The sequence below is a fragment of the Rissa tridactyla genome, chromosome 1, assembly GCF_028500815.1.
Source record: "Rissa tridactyla isolate bRisTri1 chromosome 1, bRisTri1.patW.cur.20221130, whole genome shotgun sequence".
NCBI lineage: Eukaryota > Metazoa > Chordata > Aves > Charadriiformes > Laridae > Rissa > Rissa tridactyla.
Genome location: NC_071466.1, coordinates 178,904,115 through 178,925,381, shown reverse-complemented (window position 1 = coordinate 178,925,381; position 21,267 = coordinate 178,904,115). Strand labels below are relative to the sequence as shown.

The window sequence follows — 21,267 nt, the reverse complement described above, 5'->3', positions numbered from 1 at the left end:
TGATTTTCTGCACGGTACTGAAATGATGAAATTTTCTCCCATTTAATTTTTGCTCAGTGAAATGGCAGTCATAGAATGTCATTGTCATTTCCCTGTCTTTGCTGTCATCAATATGGCATCAATTAGACACCACTGAAGTGCCCATCCCTGATAGACACTTAGCTGTGATTTTAAAGATATGCCTCTTTCTCTTTCTGTACACTTCAGAGATGACCATTGAAACCGTGCTATTTAAATGCCTCGGAGCTGAATATATTTTTCATTTCCACTTTCTTGTCCTTAGTGATTGCACACGTTAAGAAATCTCTTGACATAAACCCCTGAAGAGTGGTATTCAGGTAATCCCACAAGCAGAGCGAAACAGGCATCACAGCCCTCCTGCACACAATGTTTTTCCACTTAAGCTGTTGAGGGTAATGTTTTGCCTTTTTCAAAAGCATCATACTAGTCATTCTTCAGATAGAAGCATGTCATCCTCCACTAGGGCCACAAATATGTAGAGAAAATTGAGAAGTCGTGATAGTTCATTAATAAACAGTACTGGTAGATGATTCAAGGCTCTCCAGTTACATCAGAGAGCAGATATGTCTTCCTAGTGCAGCTGGAAGTGAGATAGTGTCCTCCCACGATGACGGGAAAAGTGGTTATATCCCAAGGCGGTAGGAAATATAGCCTGTTGAACACAAGAGTGGATCTGAGAATTGTTAAATCAAAGCAAAATGCGTGACAGCCTTTCCACACCAGAAATAACTGACAGCAGGAATCATAGCCCTGGAGAGCTGCATCAACAGAGGAGGAGAGAGTGCAGCAAGAATAGCATAAGAAGCAACAATCAGCAAGGAAAAGCCGGCTGTAATAAAATGGAGAAACAAGACAGCTGCATCTCAAAAGGAGCAGCCAGACCCAGAACAGCGTGAGGGAGAGAGATCCCAGACAGACCTAAAGGAGTCATAGCCCTAGATGAGTAGTCACAGCCAGATAAGAGAAGGGATGAAAGGGCACCAAGGACACTGTAGAGAGCCAGATAATATCTGAAGTCGTTTCCATCAGCCTGCTGCATGCTTTGAAGTGTGCTGGTTGAAGACTGTGGCAGCAATCAGAGCAGGCAAGACCGGTATGACGGAGTGTAACTATAAAAGTACCCCCAGTGGAATATGTCTTGCCAAGTGACAAACAGTAATCAAAACAAGGAAGAGGATGACTGGAATAAGGAAGAATATTCCTTTTTTTTCCCTCCCTGTAAGCACAATTAACCTCAGGAGTGGGATCAGTTACTGATCCTGGCTTTGTGATGCAAACAGTTCATTATTTCCTAAACTGTTGCATGTAGAATTTCCTTTTCCTTCTTAACTCTGTGCGGCTTCTTTAAAAATGCCTTTTCCTGCTTTCTGTGTCTGAGTGATGGAAGGAAGATACATCTCTAATAGTAATAAAGGGGGACCGTGCTCCCTGCCTCCCCTCAAAGGCAATGATGTTCTGCAATAGGAAATCTGTTGAACTAAAAATTTGCACAAATCAAAATGCTCAGCTTCCCTGTATGTTGCAGTAACGGTTCTGGCAAAGAAGAATTTAAGACATGGAAAGGAATGTCTTGCTCATACTTTTGAGTGTAATTCTCTTTGAAATTTTACAGCATAACATGTTCTGCAAGAACGTGGAAGAACAGGAGGGCTAACTGCAGTGACTGGAAAGGCTCTCTAAAAACTTTGTGCTTTTTACTTCTGTTCTTTGGCTACTGGGAAGGATACTGGCACTGTAATAAGAAAACAGAACAAAACAACAACAAAACCCAATCCAAAACATCTATTCTGCCCTGTAAAACCAGGATTAGTATCAGAGTGAAATCTACTCAGTTTATGAGTGTAATGAAATTGTGACAATGGGCATCTATGAAACGACCACAGAAAAGTGAGAGCAGCTCATTAACAGTGAAAGAAATACTACATACGTACTTATAAATTGTAAAATACAGTAAAACAGGTTTTATTTTTATTATTCACATAACTAAATCAGTAGCATAAGATGGCATCCAGCTAGTTAAAAGTCTTAACAATACAATCCAGGTGGCTTTGCAACCCATTCCTTTACCGCAGTGTAAAGGGAGAGCTTTTTGTTCTCCCTGACTAATTTAGCTGTGAAGTCATCTGTGAATGCCATTAAGTCCTGGGCGCGCGTTTGTGTGGTGCTGGTTTCTGTTCCATGACTTGGCGAGTGCAGCAGGTCAATGCCCAGATTGCAGCAGGTGCTTTCAGGAGCCATTTGCTCATAATGCATTGTACCAGAGGAAGTATCTTGTAATGGAAATAATTTCTTTCTGTTTAGATAAAAAGGTGGTAGGTCGTTACTGCTTCCAGTATGAAAGCCATCGAAACTCAGAGGCAGTGAAACCTTTAGGTTCAAGTTCAGAGCAGCCCCAACAGCGCTTGACTTAAAGTATGCAGGCTGTCCCGTTCCAGCTGGTGGATGCTAGTGCGTAAAACTGGGCAGGTGCTTCAAGATACTTAAAATACCTCTCTTAAGGCATCTGAGCACCTTCCTGACTCAACACAAGCTGTCATTAACCTTTTACACTGTTTAGTGTATGTTAAGATAGTATTTTCTGAAGAAGAAACGTAGAAGCCACTGCATGTGGTATATAAACAGCTACACACCTACAGCGCTTCAGGACTGTTACACTCCCCACACTGGGGAGAACTGTATATGGGTTTGACTGGAAATAATAAAAATGGAGCACAAAATGTTAATAAACGCATTTTATTTTAAAGAAGAGCTTGTTAGACTAGATTGCTCAGTCAAGGTACAGCAATTGGGAAGATGGAACTCGTTGTGGTAGAAGACTGTCTTCTGCCTGTTCCCTGTCGAAAGGCCGCAGCAGCAAGCAGCAGCTCCCAAGGGCTGGAGGAGGCGGTCAAAGCAGAAGTGGCAACAGTGGCTCAAGAACACTGCGCCCTGCCATCATTTCTCATACGCCTTTCCCTGACAGGGGCTAGAAGGAACAGAATAGTGCATCTGTGTCTCAGATGTTTCCATGCCTTAAAACAGAGTATTGATAAAGATGAGTGTGCGCGGAGGTACCAGCCTGTGCACCAGAGTTCCTGAAATGCACTTGCCTTTTCTGCTTCTCTGGCTCTACTTTGTGACAGTCGTTTTCAGCAGAGGGCAAAGTAGAAAGTACCTTTGTAAGCCTTTACAGCTAGTTTCTGTTTATTCCCCGGAGGAGTCCGAAAAATGATGTCTGAGTAAAGGCAAGGGATGACTTTTGCTGACACACAACCTAGTTCAGATCAGTAAAACAAGAGGAATGATTTCAGGTGTTAAAGTAACTTGGAACAAGTTGTAAGAATTAGAGAGTAAACTGGAGGTAATGAAATAGAGCAAAAGGAAAAAAGCTTGACGTAAAAATATGATCAATATTTTGATCAAAATATGATCCTGCAGGACCTCTATTCAGGTGGGAGCTTTCTGGAACAACCTCTGCCATGCTGTTTTGTTGTTGTTGTTTTTTAAAGGTATGTTTAAGTACTAGATAATTTCTGAAGCTTAAAAGAGGTATTAAAAGAGAGAAAGTAGAATGGCACGTTTAGTTATAGCTAATAGCAAATCAGTCTTAGGCAAAAGGACTGAGATCCTTACGCGGTATTTAGTGAACTAAAAAAAAAAAGAATATTAATTTTCATGCTTCATGGAAACAAACCTGGTCAAACAGACCTGATTTCAATCTTTGATGAGATTAAATGTGTGGTCGGTGAAGATAAATTATGTTGAGACATAGACTTGTAAAATCTTTGGTTTATTATGGCATAATACTCTAGTTAAAAAAACCCCAGTGCTATACCATATCACTACAAAACACATTGGCTGGATTAATAGATAGCTATCAGATCATACTGATCCCCAAGGTAGTCATCAATGGAGAAACATCACAAATACAGGGTTTTATTTTACTTAGTTTGCTTTTTGACTCTCTTTGGAGCTGGTTGGTGGAACGGTGATGCATTTCCTCTTTAAAGTCAAGTAACTGTGACCATTTAAACACTTCTGTAAGTATTCATCATAAAAGGGAAAATCTTTGTCTGTTACTTCTAATGGAAAATATGTGTTTGTGGAGCCAGTTTTATTGTTGCAAGAGATTTGTAATACAGTGGATTTAAGATGTGCTGGTTTATTTGCTACTTGAATTCTCATGATGGCCCATCTATGTAAATAATGTCGTCAGTCTCTTGTGTTTGTCCATCCTTGAAGATTTCCTTATACAAGCAGTTAATAAAAAAGTATAATGTGCTTTTGTCCTTGTCAGTGCTGTCAGAACATGTAAGAGAGATTTTGGTGGCAAGACTAAATGAAACTACTGTTGTCAATGGTGTCCTGATAGCAGTTTGTCTAGGCCACTGATATGTTTTATTATTCAAGGAAAATGATGTGACAATATCCACCTGAAGAACATGATTAGTTATGGTCATTTACCCCTGAATTTTGTTCATTGTGTCATGTTCCTAAAATTTGCAACAGAATTTATGTCTAAGACAAACTTTTCACCAAAGCTCATCTTACCATCTGACCATTTTGGTATTATCCAGCCCTAGAACAGCTGTGTTTGTCAGAATGGAAAATGATTATGATTTCCCAGTGAAAAGCTCTCCTTGAATATAATGTTGCTCTTTCAGTGATGTTTTGGCATCAGATAAATGGCCTTAAAACCTATAAAAACAACATAAGATGCCTTTATGCATTTTTGATGATTTAGCACAGTACATTACAGGTTTATAGGTATATTTGCTGATTTTAAACATACCACACTGTAAGTAAAGTTTTAGAAATAGTGTAAGTTTAATTTTTTTTATTAAAATATATCCTGGTTTTATTGCTGAGTATCACCACACGTTAACTTGTGGGTGTGCACTGCTTGGTGAGCAAATATCAGCTGTAAATTCTGCATTACTTTAAAAAGTAAAGAAAATAAATTAAATGACTGATTTTTTTTTTCTAGTCTGTATTGTTAAAATCAAGTAGGGATAGGGTTTTTTGACTGCTTTTAATGAACGTAGTCCCTTTTTAACAATTTATTATGAAGTGCAGGGAAACCAGTGAGACCCAAATTCAGCCAAGTACGTGCTTAGTTTTATTGTGTGTGAGCTGTGGAATTTAAGTCGGGTTGCTTATGTGTTTGAGGTACTTCTGTGTGCCGCTAAATGATGGCCTGGTCTAAGAACTTCAGGAATGATTAGGCTCATATTGTCACATTTTGTACTAGTATGCTGTGTAGTCTGCATATGCCTATCTCCTTCCTTACTTTTTCTCATGGCTTTTACGTGCGTTTTCCAAAGGGAAAGCCTCTAGGAATTCATTTGAACATTTTATATTTGTGCCACAGGGAGACAATCATAGGCACATGTTTATGCGTTTTAACAAATACATTCTGTTATCCTAATCAAATAAGGAAGCATTCACACTCATCAAATTCACATGCATTAAGCTTCATTTTTCTTGTAGTATTTGGAAGTGCCGTTGGAGAATACAGAAAATAGCCAAGCTGGTGTATTACAGTGCTCAGTTTCTGAAAATGAATGAGGGATTTAGTGCTGGTGACTCATGATACAGTCTAATTAATTCCCTGAAAAGAATTTGTCAGCGAGTACTTCTGCAGTTCCCAGGGATGAGATATTTTGGATAAAGGCAGCTGAAGAATTCCAGAGAAGACTTTGCAATTATCTCTGCTCTACCAGCTCGATAGAAGGACTTTAGCAGAGGTCTCTCAGGAGTCTGCCACGGTACCGTGTTGTAGCTGATGGCATGAACAGAACACTCCTGTTCCACGACCATCAGGGTAAAGCCACGTACCATGAAAGATGGTTCGGATGACAAAGGCAAAATACATTTCAGCATGACCGTCTGAGTGGGAGCTGAGGAGTTGGACTTCTCCTCTTGGGGAAAAAGGATAAAAGCAAGAGTGTATGGTGAATATGTTTGCTTAAGGAATCACAGTTTAAATGCAGCGCCTGGATTTGAAAGTGGTTGCTCAGTTTTCAGTTCTTACAGGGGGACTACGGGATGCCCATTGATTTGCTTAAGGTCACAGCAGTCGCTCAACAGACGTTGCAGCCAGACTTCTCCCATCTCTTGGTCCTCTTCTTTAATGTGCTGAGGGTAACAATTCAGTTAATTCAGTGCACTCCACGTAGTGTAACACAGCAGCTCAGTTGACCAAGTTTTTAAATAATTCATTTACGCATATATGCACTATTCTGTATGTACATTTGAGCAAATTCTGCAGATGTGACTTAGTCAAAACATATTTTTTTGTGTTAAATTTCTCTAGGATTTAACAGATTCCATTTTGGTTTTTTTGATTTTATGTAAGAGTTCTTTTTTAAATGTCATATTTTTGCTATGTGTTTGATGTACATTGTTCTTTCACTTTAATTCATGCTGTGTTTTTCCCAATAAGCTAAATTTCATGGGGCATCCAGCTGTGGTTGCTTAGTACCAACAAAGAATGATTGTTTTGGAAAACGTGACTTGGATATTAGTTTTTGGCTAGTGTTCACATTACAAAATAATGTGCAAATGTGCATTCTTAGTGTGAGTACTTGGTAACATGTTTTTCTAATATTTGAAATGAACTTAGAATCACAGAATTATCTAAGATTTTGAGAAATAAAGAATAATGAATTCAGAAACTTTGAACTGAAATGAAATTATACTCATTTACTTAAGAACCCATTTGATTGTGAATACCCTTAGGCTTCTATTTGACAGACTACCGTAAAAATATGTTAAACATTTTTGAGAAAAAAAAGCATCCTGTATGCTGCTTTTATTACATTTGCATTTCTACAAAATCTTTCTCCGGCACATTTCATGAAGATACATTTCAGCCATTATTCAAAACATATTAGTCAAAATCTGAAAGTTTTTGTGTGATCTTAAGTGATTCTGCTAAGGTAGAATTGACTTGAGTGTATGCAGCAGGTATGACTGATTTACTGTGTGAGGGGCCACATCATGGCCAAGGCGTAAAAGGGGGGTGCAGATTTTTAAGAATATAGCAGAGAAGTGCAATGAATTCTTTGTATTTGACTTTCCTGCTGAAGAATGTGTTGATTCCCATGCACAGTTTATTCTTTGTAACAGATAGGTTGCAGGATCTATCAATTTGAGGTAGGTATATGGGAAACACATTAACTAGAAGAGCTGAATTATTTGTTAGGAAGTCTGCAGAGCTGCGTGGCATCCACCTGCACCTTCTGAAGGTAATCAGATGTGGAGCTGCAGAATTTCTGGCAATGAGACGTAGACCATCCTTAAAAATGGCCACTGTGCCAGGGAATTGCTGGCGTAATGTACAGAAAGGGCACCAGGGGAAGTTCTGTGGGCTATAGGATGATGAGTTTGATTTCCTTCTCTGTCGAGCTGGTGACTCTATAGGATATAAAGAGTAAGATGACTGAGCACATGGATAAATGTGTTGGTTTTCCCTGGACATAACTGTTGCAAAGGGAGATTCTGTCTCACTAACCAGCTGGAGTTCTTGAGTGGAGTCAGTAGACACTGGGTTTAAAAAAAATCTTTGACAAGGCACTTTGCCTGTACCTCAGGGTCAGTAGTTTAAGGAGGGAACTATTTAATGTGTGTGTGATGTGAGTGATTCATTAAAAAAAAAGAATACTAGTATATATCAGGTGTCTATTAGTAGCCATCAAGCTTCATATATTGATTCTCATCTTAAATCAGGAGCTCTTTATGAAAGAACGGTACTTTTGTGAATGCCTATATGTGGTCTGAGTCTTGTTTTAATCAATTGAGATGATTATAAGAAGTTATTATTGATAATAATAGTTCTACCAATACTATGAATCAAATCTAGTGTAATTTAGGTAGAAGATAGAACTAACTCACATTTAACGTAGCTAGAGAGAAAGCAACCCTAATCTTTAATTGCAGGGATACCAGCATAAACAACTGTAGGCCTCCTATCTGTGTCCCATTTTATTCGAAAAACAAGCGGTGCTATTACATGTTAATCAAGACTGACTTTGAACTGACTGCTGCACAATAGAAGAGTGTTAATCACCTGTATTCAATGTTGGTTTTGTGTTTTGGGTTTTTTTTTGTTAAATGAGAAGAGAAGAAGCAAAATGGATGGGTGGAGATGTCGTGGAAAATTGACAAATGATTTTTTTTTTTTAGAAGTTCAGTTATGCAATTTTTGTTGGTAGTCCAGTGTTCCTCTCCTCAGCAGCTCACTCCCTGCTTACACCTTGAATACCACAGTGGTGTTTTTCATACCAGGATACTTCCTGATTTTAATTTTTGTGTCACAAAAGGGATCGTTCTGAACTAAATCAAAATCAACAGCCTTCATTCCTAAACAAGGATGGCAAGGTGCACATTCAGTGAAGAAGAGATATATTGAGGTCTGTGTAATTATTGTTACTGATATTTGCTGTTACGTGAGATAAATGGATAGACGAGCCTGCAAGATGCTGTCTCAGACTTTGCAAACCCAGGGAGGTGTTTTTGCACTGTTTACGCTTGCACAAGTTTAAGGTTACTCTGTAAATTGCAGGATAAAATATCTTCAGAGGGATTCATGTCATCTCACTTGGGATGTTCACACTGTGGAGACTCCTGCAATTGGCTAATCCTCTAACCTCCCTGTATCATCGGTGAAGATACTTCATCTGACCTATTTTAGATGCGTGTCTTTGGATGAGATGAATCAGGACGAGCTGAAGTGCTTGGTTCTCTCTCCATTGCCTTTAAAGGGGGTCAAGGCAGCTGGCTCAGCTTTATACAACTGAGTAAGCATCAGATAGCTACAATGTAGGCATCTGCATTCGGTCAGATGAGTCTTAATCCTGCAGTTGAAACAAAAACCACAAAACACACAAAAGCAGAACCAAAAAGAAAAAATAAGTTGATATTCTAGGAAAAAAATGGCAAGTTTTGGTGGGAAAGGACGGAAGAGCGATGCTTTTTCTGGGTCAGCCTTTTATGGTCTCTTTTCCTTCCTCAACTCCAGCACATTTACAAAATGATATATTATTTCACCCTCACAAGAGACAGCTGTAGTTCATGGTTTCTGTTTTATGTTGGTGACATTTTTCTCTCATGAGCACTTTTTAGAATACCGACGTAATTTTTGGTCCTTAAAAGGATAACGCTGAATGAGCTTCCAGCTCAATTGTATCTCTTCACATGCAGCCCCTTGCCCTTGCCTCCTGGCTTCTGCATAATCCTATGTGCTGGTTTACTGATTTTGTATATTGTTCCCTTCACTGCAACTGCTTCACTAGGTCATTATTTCAAGTGCTTTTCTTTGCTATCTGCTCGGTACAGAACATCCACCTTCAGCTAGCAAGCACGCTGCCCTGTCTTCAGGGCCCTCTCTTTAATACAAACCTTTGCTGGTTTTCTAATACGAAAGTGTGACAATGTAGAATAAACTGAGAAATTGTTAAATTTTATTCAACACTCTATATAGAAGAGGCTGGTGTCACACCAGTTTTGTATCTCCACAATTCAGAAGTCCTTGGGAACTGCTTACTAGTACAGAACTTTTGTAACAGAATGGGGAATCAGTCTCTGTACGGCCTTTTTGGACAATGCAGGTGAATTCTTCTCACCTCATTTTAGATGTCTGCCGTGTAGATATGTACATATAAACTAGTCACCCAAGGCTACTTTTGGAGTGAATTACATGAGATGGGTGCTTTTAGGGTACAATTCTCCCGATCTGTTTGGAGTTCTACTTTAGGATGAGATAAAGTGCACCCAGAAGTGACTGGTGCTGTCCGTTGGCTGGAAAGAAAGTCTAAAAAACTAAAGTAATTGGAGAAACATGCTATAACAGATACCTGCATTGAGTCAGATGTATCTCCTCCTGTGTGGCTGTATAACAGTACTGTGTTGTATGCAGTAATCATATTTTTGTGGGTTTATACATAAGACCGACTTTTTTTTCCTGTTAAACGAAATTCCATTTGGTACTTTCTTTTGTATAAGAAAGGATTACAGGATGCAAGTTGCAAGTGAAACAATTTATTTAAGAATTCAGGTATAATACAATTGGATCATTCAGTAAATCAGAGAATTAAATTAACTTACAGTAATTGTGACCTAAAGTGATGCCATAGGATCATAAAATACAGGAGTGGGTCTTTAAAAATTAGTTTCATTTAATCTGAGATCAAGGTTGCAATCACGTTATTTTATGTTAGCATGGAGAGAATTAGACTGAATGCCTTAACTGTGACTGCATTTTGTGGATTTTGAAGACAAGTTCAGCTCACATATAAAGGAATTTTGCTCCTAATTTTAGTGAAGGATGGTCTTCATCATGATGTGAGTGTGCAAACAAGTTTCTTTAGGGAAAGAAAGAGCATAAAGTTACAGCACTTCAGCCAGTGTTGGCTAATTGACCATAAGCACTGCTTTTCCCAAGATTACTTTGCAGAAAAGGACCTCCAAACAGTAGACCTCCAAAACAGATCGGGAGAATTTTACCCTATGCAGTTAATTTCTATGCAGTAGCCGACATGTTTGTAGAATCATAGAATCATAGGATGGTTCGGGTTGGAAGGGACCTTAAAGATCATCTGGCACCAGCCCCCCTGCTATGGATAATTACACCATCCACTAGACCAGGTTACTCAGAGCCCCATCCAGTCTGGCCTTGAACACCTCCAGGGATGGGGCCTCCACAGCTGCTCTGGGCAACCTGTTCCAGTGCCTCACCACCCCCGCAGTAAAGAATTTCTTCCTAATATCTAATCTAAATCTACCCCCTTTTAGTTTAAAACCATTACCCTCGTCCTATCTCTATACTCCCTGATAAAGAGTCCCTCTCCACCTTTCCTGTAGGCCCCCTTTAAGTATTGAAAGGCCACAGTAAGGTCTCCTTGGAGCCTTCTCTTCTCCAAGCTGAACAACCCCAACTCTCTCAGCCTGTCTTCATAGAAGAGGTGCTCCAGCCCTCTGATCATTTTCATGGCTCTCCTCTGGACTCAATCCAACAGGTCCATGTCGTACTTATGTTGGGGGCCCCAGAGCTGGACGCAGTACTCCAGGTAAGGTCTCATGAGAGCAGAGTAGAGGGGCAGAATCACCTCCCTGGACCTGCTGGCCATGCATCTTTTGATGCCTCCTGGGATACAGTTGTCTTTCTGGTCTGCGAGTGCACATTGCTGGCTTATGTTGAGCTTCTCATCAACCAACACCCCCAAGTCCTCCTTCTCAGGGCTGCTCTCAACGCATTCTCTGCCCAGCCTGTATTTGTGCTTGGGATTGCCCCGACCCACATGCAGGACCTTGCACTTGGCCTGGTTGAATTTTATGAAGCTTGCACGGGCCTACCTCCCAAGACTGTCCAGGTCCCTCTGGATGGCATCGCTTCACTTCAGCATGTCGACTTCTCCACAGAGTGTGATGTCATCGGCAAACTTGCTGAGGGTGCACTCGATCCCACTGTCCATGTCGCCAACAGAGATCTTAAACAGCACCAGTCCCAGTACTGACCCCTGAGGAATGCTACTTGTCACTGGTTGCCACTTGGACATTGAGCCGTTGACGACAACTCTTTGAGTGCGACCATCCAGCCACTTCCTTATGTACTGAGTGGTCCATCTGTCAAATCCATGTCTCTCCAATTTGGAGACAAGGATGTTGTGCGGACAGTGTCAAATACTTTGCACAAGTCCAGGCAGATGATGTCAGTTACTCTACTGACATGTTCTACCTTCCTTTCCTGTAGCAGTGCAGTCACAGTGCTGAGGCTGAGGAAGCTTCAGCTGTTTCATAGGTTGTATGAGGAGCATGCTGGGTGATCTTCAGCAAATGTTTTCCCTATGATGTGCCTCGGTTTCCCTTTAATTTGCATGATATTGATATCAGTGTCTTACAAAGCACTTAACGATATCTGCTAATGTGCAGAGCTTCACTAGAGCCAAGTAGTGCCATTAATAATTGACTGAATATCTAGTGTATTTGTCTGAGTAGACTTTTATTAAGATGGGGTACAATGGCATTAAGGTGAGTCGGATTTTACACAAGGTGAGTCAGATAGAATTGCTTTCCACTAGACCTGTTAAACCAATGTGTTTTACCTCTTGACAAGGTACTGAGTCATCCACTGCCTGGAGGAGAGCACTTAAATTATCAATAAATAGCCATTTTGCCCTGTAGGAGAGCCAGGTTCACTTCTTAAGGCTCCGTATGTCATCCCTTGGTTGGACAAATGTTGGCAGAGCAGAAGTGGCCCTGAGAGTGAAGTGGGGAGCAGATTGGTTGCATGTCAGGCTGTTCAGGGAACAATGCTGACAGGTTCCAAAGGGCTTCCTCTGCAGCAGGGAAGATTTGATGTGATTTATGATTTTTCTGTAGGTTTAGGTCTAGTTCAGAGAAGCTTTCAGAAGGTATGGAAGCATAGGGCCTCTGGACTCTGTCTAGTTCACTGCTTGCTAGGTGGATAGGCAGTGAAAATGCTAGCACGTTGGGCCATTCAGATGACCCCAAGGCTATGTATTCTATTACTCCTGTAACTGAACTTACTGTACACACCTTCTTTACTTCCTGGGACCCTCTAGTTTGGGTCATCTTCCAAGCTCCTCTTTTTAGTAAGCCCCCCTTCCTTATGCTAGTTACTTTGTCAACCCTCTGCCTGCAGACATATTTCTCTTCATATCCAGTGAGAGGGCCAGCGTTTGCTGCTTTTTCCTTTCCCTCCCAGAGCTGGGAATGTATTCATTGCTTCTGCTCTTCGTACAAACGTATTCCTGTTCTCTGTTCTGCCTGCTCTCAAAGTGCAACAAAGGTGAAGTAAGTGGTTTCCTCCCTTTTCTTCCTCCCATTTATTTTGCCTCCACACCAAGGGCTTCATTTGCTCCTGTGTCTCCTCCTGTCTCCTCAAGACAGTTTTTTTCCTCGAGGTTCTCTTGTTTTCTGTTTTCCCCTTTTTCTTTAGAATCCCTCTCCTTCCTTTCCCTCCCCTTCCCTCCTCACTTCTCTTCCCTTAAAAAGTCAGGAAGGCATTTGCTTCACCTGTGTGGGGAAGATGGCAGAACCAGGACAAGCATATAGTTCTGGAAGCTGTAGGGTAGGACTTCTGGGTTTCCTGAAGGTAATTTATTGATAGAAAGTACTTCTAAAGTAGCTGTGAAAAGGGATGGATCCTGAGAGAGTAGTCCTGTCTTTGTGCCTTGGATCTCCTGCTTAGTCTTTGCTTGCGTTTTTGTTTTGTTTGCCGTCTAAAACCATAATTCCATCCAATGTGTGGCTAAGTGTTACCTGTCAGAGGAATTCTATAATTTTTTTATGTGTGTCTGATGGTTCTTGGTCTCTGGATAGAAAAAGACTCTATGGGGCAAGATCATATGAAGGTATTTGCTTGCTTACTTCTCACAGAAATCAGTAGAGTTAAGGTGCCTATATAAATATATGTCCATTGCTACTATGTGAAATTTAAACTGTGAGAAAGAAACAAGGGGACCCTGGAATACTAACAAGTGAGTAGGAGAAGAGATGTGTGATGAGTGGAAAAATGTCCTTGTTGTTAAGGGTTTAGGCTGATCTCTTTTATATTTTATATATTTTTGGTTCCACTACAGATGTTTTGGGTTGCCCTGCCCAATTTACTTACAGGATAAATAGGATTTATCTGTTTATTACATTTTTTTATCTACTGTTTATCTGCTGTTTATCTGCTTAAACATCTCTGAGAACTTTACTTATTCTGTTCCTCTAGTAGAATAAGGGTAATAATGCTTCCTGACTTATGGTCTTGTCTGTTCAGGCAATAATCTGTTTTGATAGGAATTATTTTCTATGCTGTTGTGTGTTCCAGACATGATTGGTCTTCTGGTAAGATTATGTACCACCATAAAAATAGTGTTAATAGTGTTAATAATGCAAACACCATCTTTTGGTTTATCCACTGTTAAAGTTTATAAGCAACTACAAACATCTCCTCAATTAATGACCTTTTTTTTCTTTTTTTTTTCCAGTTGTTTTGCTAGCTATATATTATTTGTTGTTGCTGCCTATGTGAAGAACTTGTGGTGTTTTCTTACAGTTTACTAATAATTTACAAATCTTTTTGATTTACGCAATTATTTCAACTGTTGGTTATTACAGTTAATCCCTTCTGTACTTCAAAAATAGTCACTATACAAAAAAATCAGTAGAACACGTAAAATGGTCTAAAAATTGGACAACCGTTAAATTCAAAAACTATTCTGAACTTTAATCTAGCAGGAAAAGACATAAAATCATGTTTTGAAAGCTGAAGCTAGAGAAATACAAATTAGTAAAAAGGTGCATATTTTCACTGTGACAGTAAATATTAGTTGTGACAAGTTACATAGTACTGTGAAACATTTTCCTTTTCTTGAATCTTCCTAAAATAGATGCTATTGTGTAAAGAGAAGCAATAGGGTTTTTGCCTAAATTACTGTTTGACCTCTATTCATGCAGGAATTCAGATTACATTGTTGTAATAATCCTTTTGGCTTTAGAACCTGTGAGTTTTTGAATCTGTGAAATGTTTCTTTTTTTTTTTTTTATTTTCTAATTGAGCATTGGCCTTATTCCTGAACCTACATCTGTCGCTGAGGTTGTTGAGTTCTACTATCATGTTTTCTTGTGGCCTTTGATTCCCTGACTTTAGATCAAAAGTGTCCTCCCTCTGGTACAGTGATCAGTACTAAGTATAACATTTAAACAATGCTATTGGAAGGCTGGTTGTCTTGAAATTGGATTGCAAAGTGGGATATTATAGGTAAATCATCAAATCAGATCTGCAAAGATATTTCTGCTTGAAATAGAACACTTGAGCAAGGGGAAAATACACAGCAATTGTGGTTCTGAGAGGGAGAGAGAAGACACAAAAGGGATGCCTTAAAGAAAGCTACTCGGCAAGTATATATCTGTTTCTTGGTGTAAGTACTGAGAATTAGAATCAACTGTGAAACAAAATAAATTTTTTCAATCTCTCTGCTTTGCCTGAAGGGGCAAAGGGATAAGAACTGGTATAAGTAGAGAAAGAGTGTTATACAAGCACTTACCTCTTTGCATGACAGTGTGGGAAATAAGCTGACTATAAGTCAAATATGTATATCCACATCTTATAAAATTCTTATGAAAATGATCCACTTCCAGATGATCAGATCTTCAAGGCTTTTACAAAGGAAAGCAGGATTGCTAAATCCTGATTTACAGTAGTATAACGAAGGTAAAAATATTATGAATAATCACTGTGGTAGAATTAAGCATGGACATTATTTTTTACCCTCATTTAAAACTGTGCGGTACTGCTGAGTGCGCAGAAGGGCTGGGGGCAACCAGCTGTGGAGCTGACACATCCCTGCTTCGGCGGTGAAGAGAGGATGTTTTATGACCTGCACCCTATTCAGTATACAGGGCAGGATATTAACAATATCAGTCTACTTCCTCACTTTTCCTTGTAAGCATTTGCATTTATCGTCTCTCTTTTTTTCATTCCAGCACAAGTAAAGATTATATTAATCACAGGTTTCTAAGATGGTAATGTAGGATGGAAATGCCTGCTTCAGATTCTTGTTATTGTATAATATTGATGTGCAAAATGGTAACTTCTTTTTTTTCTCTATTTCCCACAGGGTGCAGCTCTAATTCGAATGTTGGCCAACTTTATGGGTCACTCTGTTTTTCAAATGGGCTTACAAGTAAGTAGAGGCGTTTCTGTCTTTGTGTAGGTGTGCATTTCTGGCAGTTTCTGTCGCTCTCTCTTTTGTTTTTAAACTATATTTGCATCTACTTGTGGAAATGTTTCTTTACTTCAGTACCATCTGAGGCACCAACATGTCCCTGAAACTGAATTTGATGGAAGATGCTGAGTAGTGTAACACAGAAGGCAGTGCCCCCAGTTCCACCTGCATTTCTTGGTGTCTGAAGCGATTGCACTTTAACTGGCCCACAGTTTTGTGTCCATTTGGTGTAGATTGCCATGTAAAGGCCACTTTATCTATGTGGCAACCGTGTGAAAGCATAGCTGAGGAAAGAGCTACTTCTCTTCAAATACACTTGGGTGCTGGGTATAACTAATAATAACACATGATGTCAAGCCATCTGGGAAATACACAGCCATAAAACTAGTAATGCTTTTCAGATAAATGTTTTGCCTTCCCTTCCCCCATAGCAAAATCCTTGAGCTTTATTTTTACCTTTGATAAGCATAGAGTGCTCTCTGCCTTAACAACGTTTTGAAAACTCACTCTGCCTTTTAAAAGAAATTTAAAGAGGTAACATTTCTGTGCGAAGAGAAAGAAATTCAACATGCTGATTACCAAGGATGAACTCTTTTCAGCAATAATTCAGCGCAAATGAGTGTTTCGTAAACTATTTAAAAACAAACAAGCAAAAGCATAAAAAACAATGTGACTCCCTCTATTCCATTGAAATCTGCTTGAGTAAATCATGTTACAGGCAGCTGTGATTGATGAATTATGTATGATGCAGCCTGCTACTTAGAAGTGTCCTTTAAAGTAAATTGATGTTCACCTGAAATACAATTATGCTAAGATGGAAAGAGCAATCAATCTTATCTGTTCTTAGTAAGCTTTTCATTTTGAAATTTAAATAAACTACGTCTGGGATCAGGTCATTTTTTAACAGGATAATTCTACCTCTAACCAAAATGAATTGGAAGATAAAATATAAAACAAAAGTTAAATAAAGGCATTGGTTATATCGGAGAGGTGCATTCCATGCAATAGGCAACGAAAGGAAACCTGCTGGGGAAATACAGCTTTTTGGAGAGTTTATAGGACATTCAAGATATGCAGGATAACTTTTTCACAGGACCCAGCTGGCTCATTTTCTTAATTGCAACACCAGGTCAGATCAGTTAGTTAATCTTCTTATCCAGATAAGAAATCTTGAAATCAAGAGTTTCGTTCATAAAATCTTGTTTATGTCAAGGGTAAAATCCTTATCTCGTTTAAGCCAGTAAGACTTCTGTTCTTAGTCTAGCGAACTCCGTATTCCAGCCAGACAGTTTTGCCTGCACAGATCCATTCATATAGAAATTCAGTAGCACCTTTTTTGGGAAAAAAAGTATTTCACTTAGGGTTTCAAAAAAGGAAAGTTTTAATACATATATCTTAAATCTCCTTTTTCTATTTTCTTCTACATTTGTCTGAGAAATAACAGTGTGAAAAATGACCTGAAATAAATGTAGGAAAAAAGTTCAGATCAAAGAATAGGACTATGCAGGGATTAAATAATCATAATTACCATAAAGTTGTAATGGAGCTTTGTTTTTTGATTTGAGTGGTTTCCTATTATTTCTGCTTTTCACCAGTTCTGCCCTAAATAGAAACTCTTCTGTTTGCTAATGAAAGTCTATGAAAAATCTAACTGTGAAAATCTGACTAGTGAAAGTCTTGGCATCATTTCAGTAGGAAGATAATATTCTATTCTTTTATAAAATCTATTTGAAATCCAGGTAGAGATTTTTCCATGTGTATGTCTCCAAGTTGAACTAAATAAAACATGAAGTTGATAAGCTTGTTCATAAGCTACGAGGTATACAATTGGAAATGTCTGTCAATCATTTAATTCTTTGTGTTTTGTAGAACTAACAAAATAGTGTTCCTGCACTGTAGAGCTGGGAGGCTAGCCTTGCTAATGATAAGGGGAACTGGAGGACTAATTTACCCTTTCTATCATGCATTTGTTTAGGCTTTTTAGCTCTTTAGCCACGGTACCATTACTTGGGATTTAGCATTGTATTCCCTTGAATCCAGGTTTATCGTCGAATTCTAACATTCAGCTAAATGGCCTTTCTCAAGGGTAGCTGCAAAATCAATTTTTTATTACTACTATTTATAAATCTCTTCAAATAAGGAATACTCTGAAAGTGCACTTGGTGGTTCATTCTTCCTGGCTCATTCTAATGGCTTGCTGAATAACTGAGTTCTGAAGGACTTTCACTTCACCGTATTTGCTGTATCCTTCATTAGCCTCCAGTACCTGGAGCACATCAGTGTTAATAACATTAATGTTTTTTCAGTTGTTTTTAGTGTATTAGGTATGTTCTTAGTGTTTCACAGATGATAAAAAAGAATATTCCTGTAGTCTTATTACACTAGCATAAACCATAACGAGTAACCTTTTTTTGTGTTTGCGTTGAGTGTTTGTGGTTTCATCGAAATCAAGGTATGATTCATCATCTAATTAAGAGTTACTGAATTAAAGCTTTTATATAAGAGAATCTACAACAAATACGCTAACCTTTGGGTTAAGGAGAGGAAAAGATAAGATTTAGAGCAAGAAGTAAATGGGATAGCTACCTTTTTCGTTCTTTACCACTTTTTTCTTAATCTAATTACATGCTGTCACCCGGCAGGTGGACTTTTTGGAGGGCAGATCAAGATAGCCCAGGGGAGAAAAATCCCTTATATGTCAAGGAAAACAATCAATTGTGTTAAAAAGGAGAAGAAAAAAGTTGATGAAAGAGAGTGGGGCTTCTTGTTTGGATATTCTTTAACAATAAATATGAACTGAAGCAAGTGTAGGAAGGTGCACATGATCTCTAACAGTTCAGCAAACCGTTCTGTTGAGGAGTCTGCAACGAGGTAAAATGGTGGAGATTCTCAGTTTTGCAGCCTAGATGGCTTTGGAGAGATTCATGTCTGTCAAGAATAACTGGCTGGTTCCTATTACAGTAAATATACTGTGAAAGTCCATTGGATTATAGTGTGGAAGTTCCACAATAAAACTGCAGCCAAGAGACTACCTAGTGAAGGTATGATTTTCTGGAAGCCCTTCAATGACATATGATGTCTTGAACCGTGTGACATTTTCAAAGAGGAGATTTGGTAACAAAGACAGAACTTTCTCCCTGTTCTTACATAGCAATCCATAGAAAAAACCAAAAGAGAACATATTTATATTGGCTGTAATGAATAACTGAATAATGACAGTAATAGCCACAGCTGGTAACACTTTCATACAAGAAAGTCACAGCTATTATTTTTGTAGAAAATGTCTAATAAACCCTTACTTCTCACAGTAGGTGATTTCTTTCTTTTTAAAAGTCCTGATATCTTTCATGATGTGCAAAGCTTCTTATGCTCTAGGGAAATTCAAGAGGTGCACGTCACTGAGTGCCGGTACTCTTACAAAGTGGTGTTGCTTTTCAGTCAAAAAGCCATTAATCAGCTAGGGCAGTGATTAGAGTATGAAGAGGCTTGGTCAGCACCGCTTGCTCTGATTATGCTTCTGAACTGCATAGATTGGTAGAGGAAGAAGCCTTAAGTTGGCTTTATCATTCAGTCATCACTCAGGGCAGTAATATGCAATATAATAGTAGATTTGTGTGAGATTTTCGTCTGCAGGCTGTTGTTCCTAATCTGTGTGCTTGAAATAGATGGTTGCTTACATGACCGGTGTCACTGTATTACATTTCCTGGAAGGTTTTACTGCTTTATGGGAAGGCATATTTTTTTTTCATATTAAAAATAGAGAGAAAGCCCAGTGATTTGAAGGTCTGGTACTTAGATGTGCATAAGGAGGCACCTCCAGCTCTGTAATGAGACATTTCTGCACTGGTTTATTTAGATTTTTCTTACATTTGGTTTGATTATTTTGGAGCCTCATCTCTATTACTGTACGTTTGTCAACACTGCATTTCATTTGCCACATGGCAGCTCATTGATCACATAGATCTGTATCCATTTGAACTTCACTTGCTGCTATGTATGTGTTCATCACTCACTCTGATTTAGTGCATCATCAGCAGTTTGAATTAGTTACTGTAGGAATCTCTGCTTCTGTGATAAATTAACTGCTTTTGTACTTTAGGCTTCACATTGTAAATTTGGAAGAAGAATTTCCATACAGTGCTTTGGATATACGCTGTCTTTTTTTGGTGCTGTTGAGTGGCCACTGTATTGAAACAAATTGGTCAACCTTGCAGAGGAGCTGTCTGGGGAAATGTGACGTGCAGGCTGTTAAATGCAGCAAGATTCAGATTTCAATCGCTTTTTACTATCATAAAGCTGGCTAGTTAGACTTTCTTTCATCCACATTGCTTAGTATTTCCTGCTTTTTAGACACCTCTGTGTATTCCTCTCTTCTGTTTCAATTGTGGCAGTCAATGTGAAACCCTATCAGAAACTTTCTAGGTGTGAAATAACGCTCTAATGTGCTGTTTTCCGTATTGTTTGACACTTTTGTCCAAGAATCTAGTAGTACAAGAAATGTATTAGTCTATTTTCTCAGTATTGTTTTATAGTCTATGTTTTACACAGTATATTAAACAGGTTTCAGTGTACCCATTTTATCATACCTATTTATTATGTCTTTATTCCCAATTTACGACAGTTAGCTGTTTAAAATGAGACATCGTTAGAGACTTCTTAGTAGAGTTTTCCATAAAAACAAAAAAATCAGGCGCCTTAGGATCAGGCTTGGTGAAGCAATGAGCTGCAATATTGTCCCCAGATCAACGGTGCACATGGAACTACCTGGAGCCTTCCTCTGCTCAGTGGGAGGATGAAATTTTTGCCAACAGGCAGGAGCATCTTTACAGCTGAAGTGCCTCTGGTGTTGCAACTCACCTTGCTGGTGCATTTAGTAGATGTTGAGTAAAGTACTTTTCAGGTAATTCTGCACCCACCTTCTCTGGTTTAGAAGAGCACAGAGCCTATGACGTTGGTGAACATCAAAGTATCACGATGGGCATACTGGCTATGACCTGTTATTAAGTTAGTTGCTACTGATCCCTTTATTTTTTAAACTGTCTTACTTCTACTGGCAGTTGTCAACAAGATAACTTGAGCATGTTAAAAGCGGGACATAGGAAGTCATAGGAAGTCTCATAGGAGCTGACATCACTGTTTTCTACACTGCATGTCATATGAGATTGATAACGTCTTTCACCTTTTCTGGCCCCTCAGCATTTCTCATTGCTTCTAATTTACATCACTCCGGGTTTTAGGTTTACATTTGTTAAATGAATTCAGTGCTACAGGCTTTTTCTGTAGCTTTTTCCACTATGACTTAAGTAGGTCAGTAAAAGTTTACATTAGGAACTTCTGTAATTTGCAGTGTCACAGTATTTTTTTCCTTTGTAAGTGTTAAAGATGTACAGCATAGTAAGGGCCAGACTTGGATATCACTACTGCAAATGGAAGTCCTTCATCTAGCTCCAAGAGGATTTGAGTATACTATATGTATAGCAAAATGCTTCTGTTTAAAGAAAAAATGTTGTTGAAGATGCATAATTCA

At 38.9% G+C, this 21,267-nt stretch overlaps 1 protein-coding gene across 2 annotated transcripts in view; it reads left to right on the top strand.

Moving 5' to 3' along the window:
• Window positions 1-21,267, top strand: part of TRHDE (thyrotropin releasing hormone degrading enzyme) — a 232,588-nt gene that overhangs the window by 111,636 nt on the left and 99,685 nt on the right. For both annotated transcript variants that reach the window (XM_054188180.1, XM_054188179.1), the window contains one exon: window positions 15,633-15,698. In XM_054188180.1, the coding sequence (XP_054044155.1) occupies window positions 15,633-15,698 (66 nt within the window). The remainder of the gene's footprint in view (window positions 1-15,632; window positions 15,699-21,267) is intronic.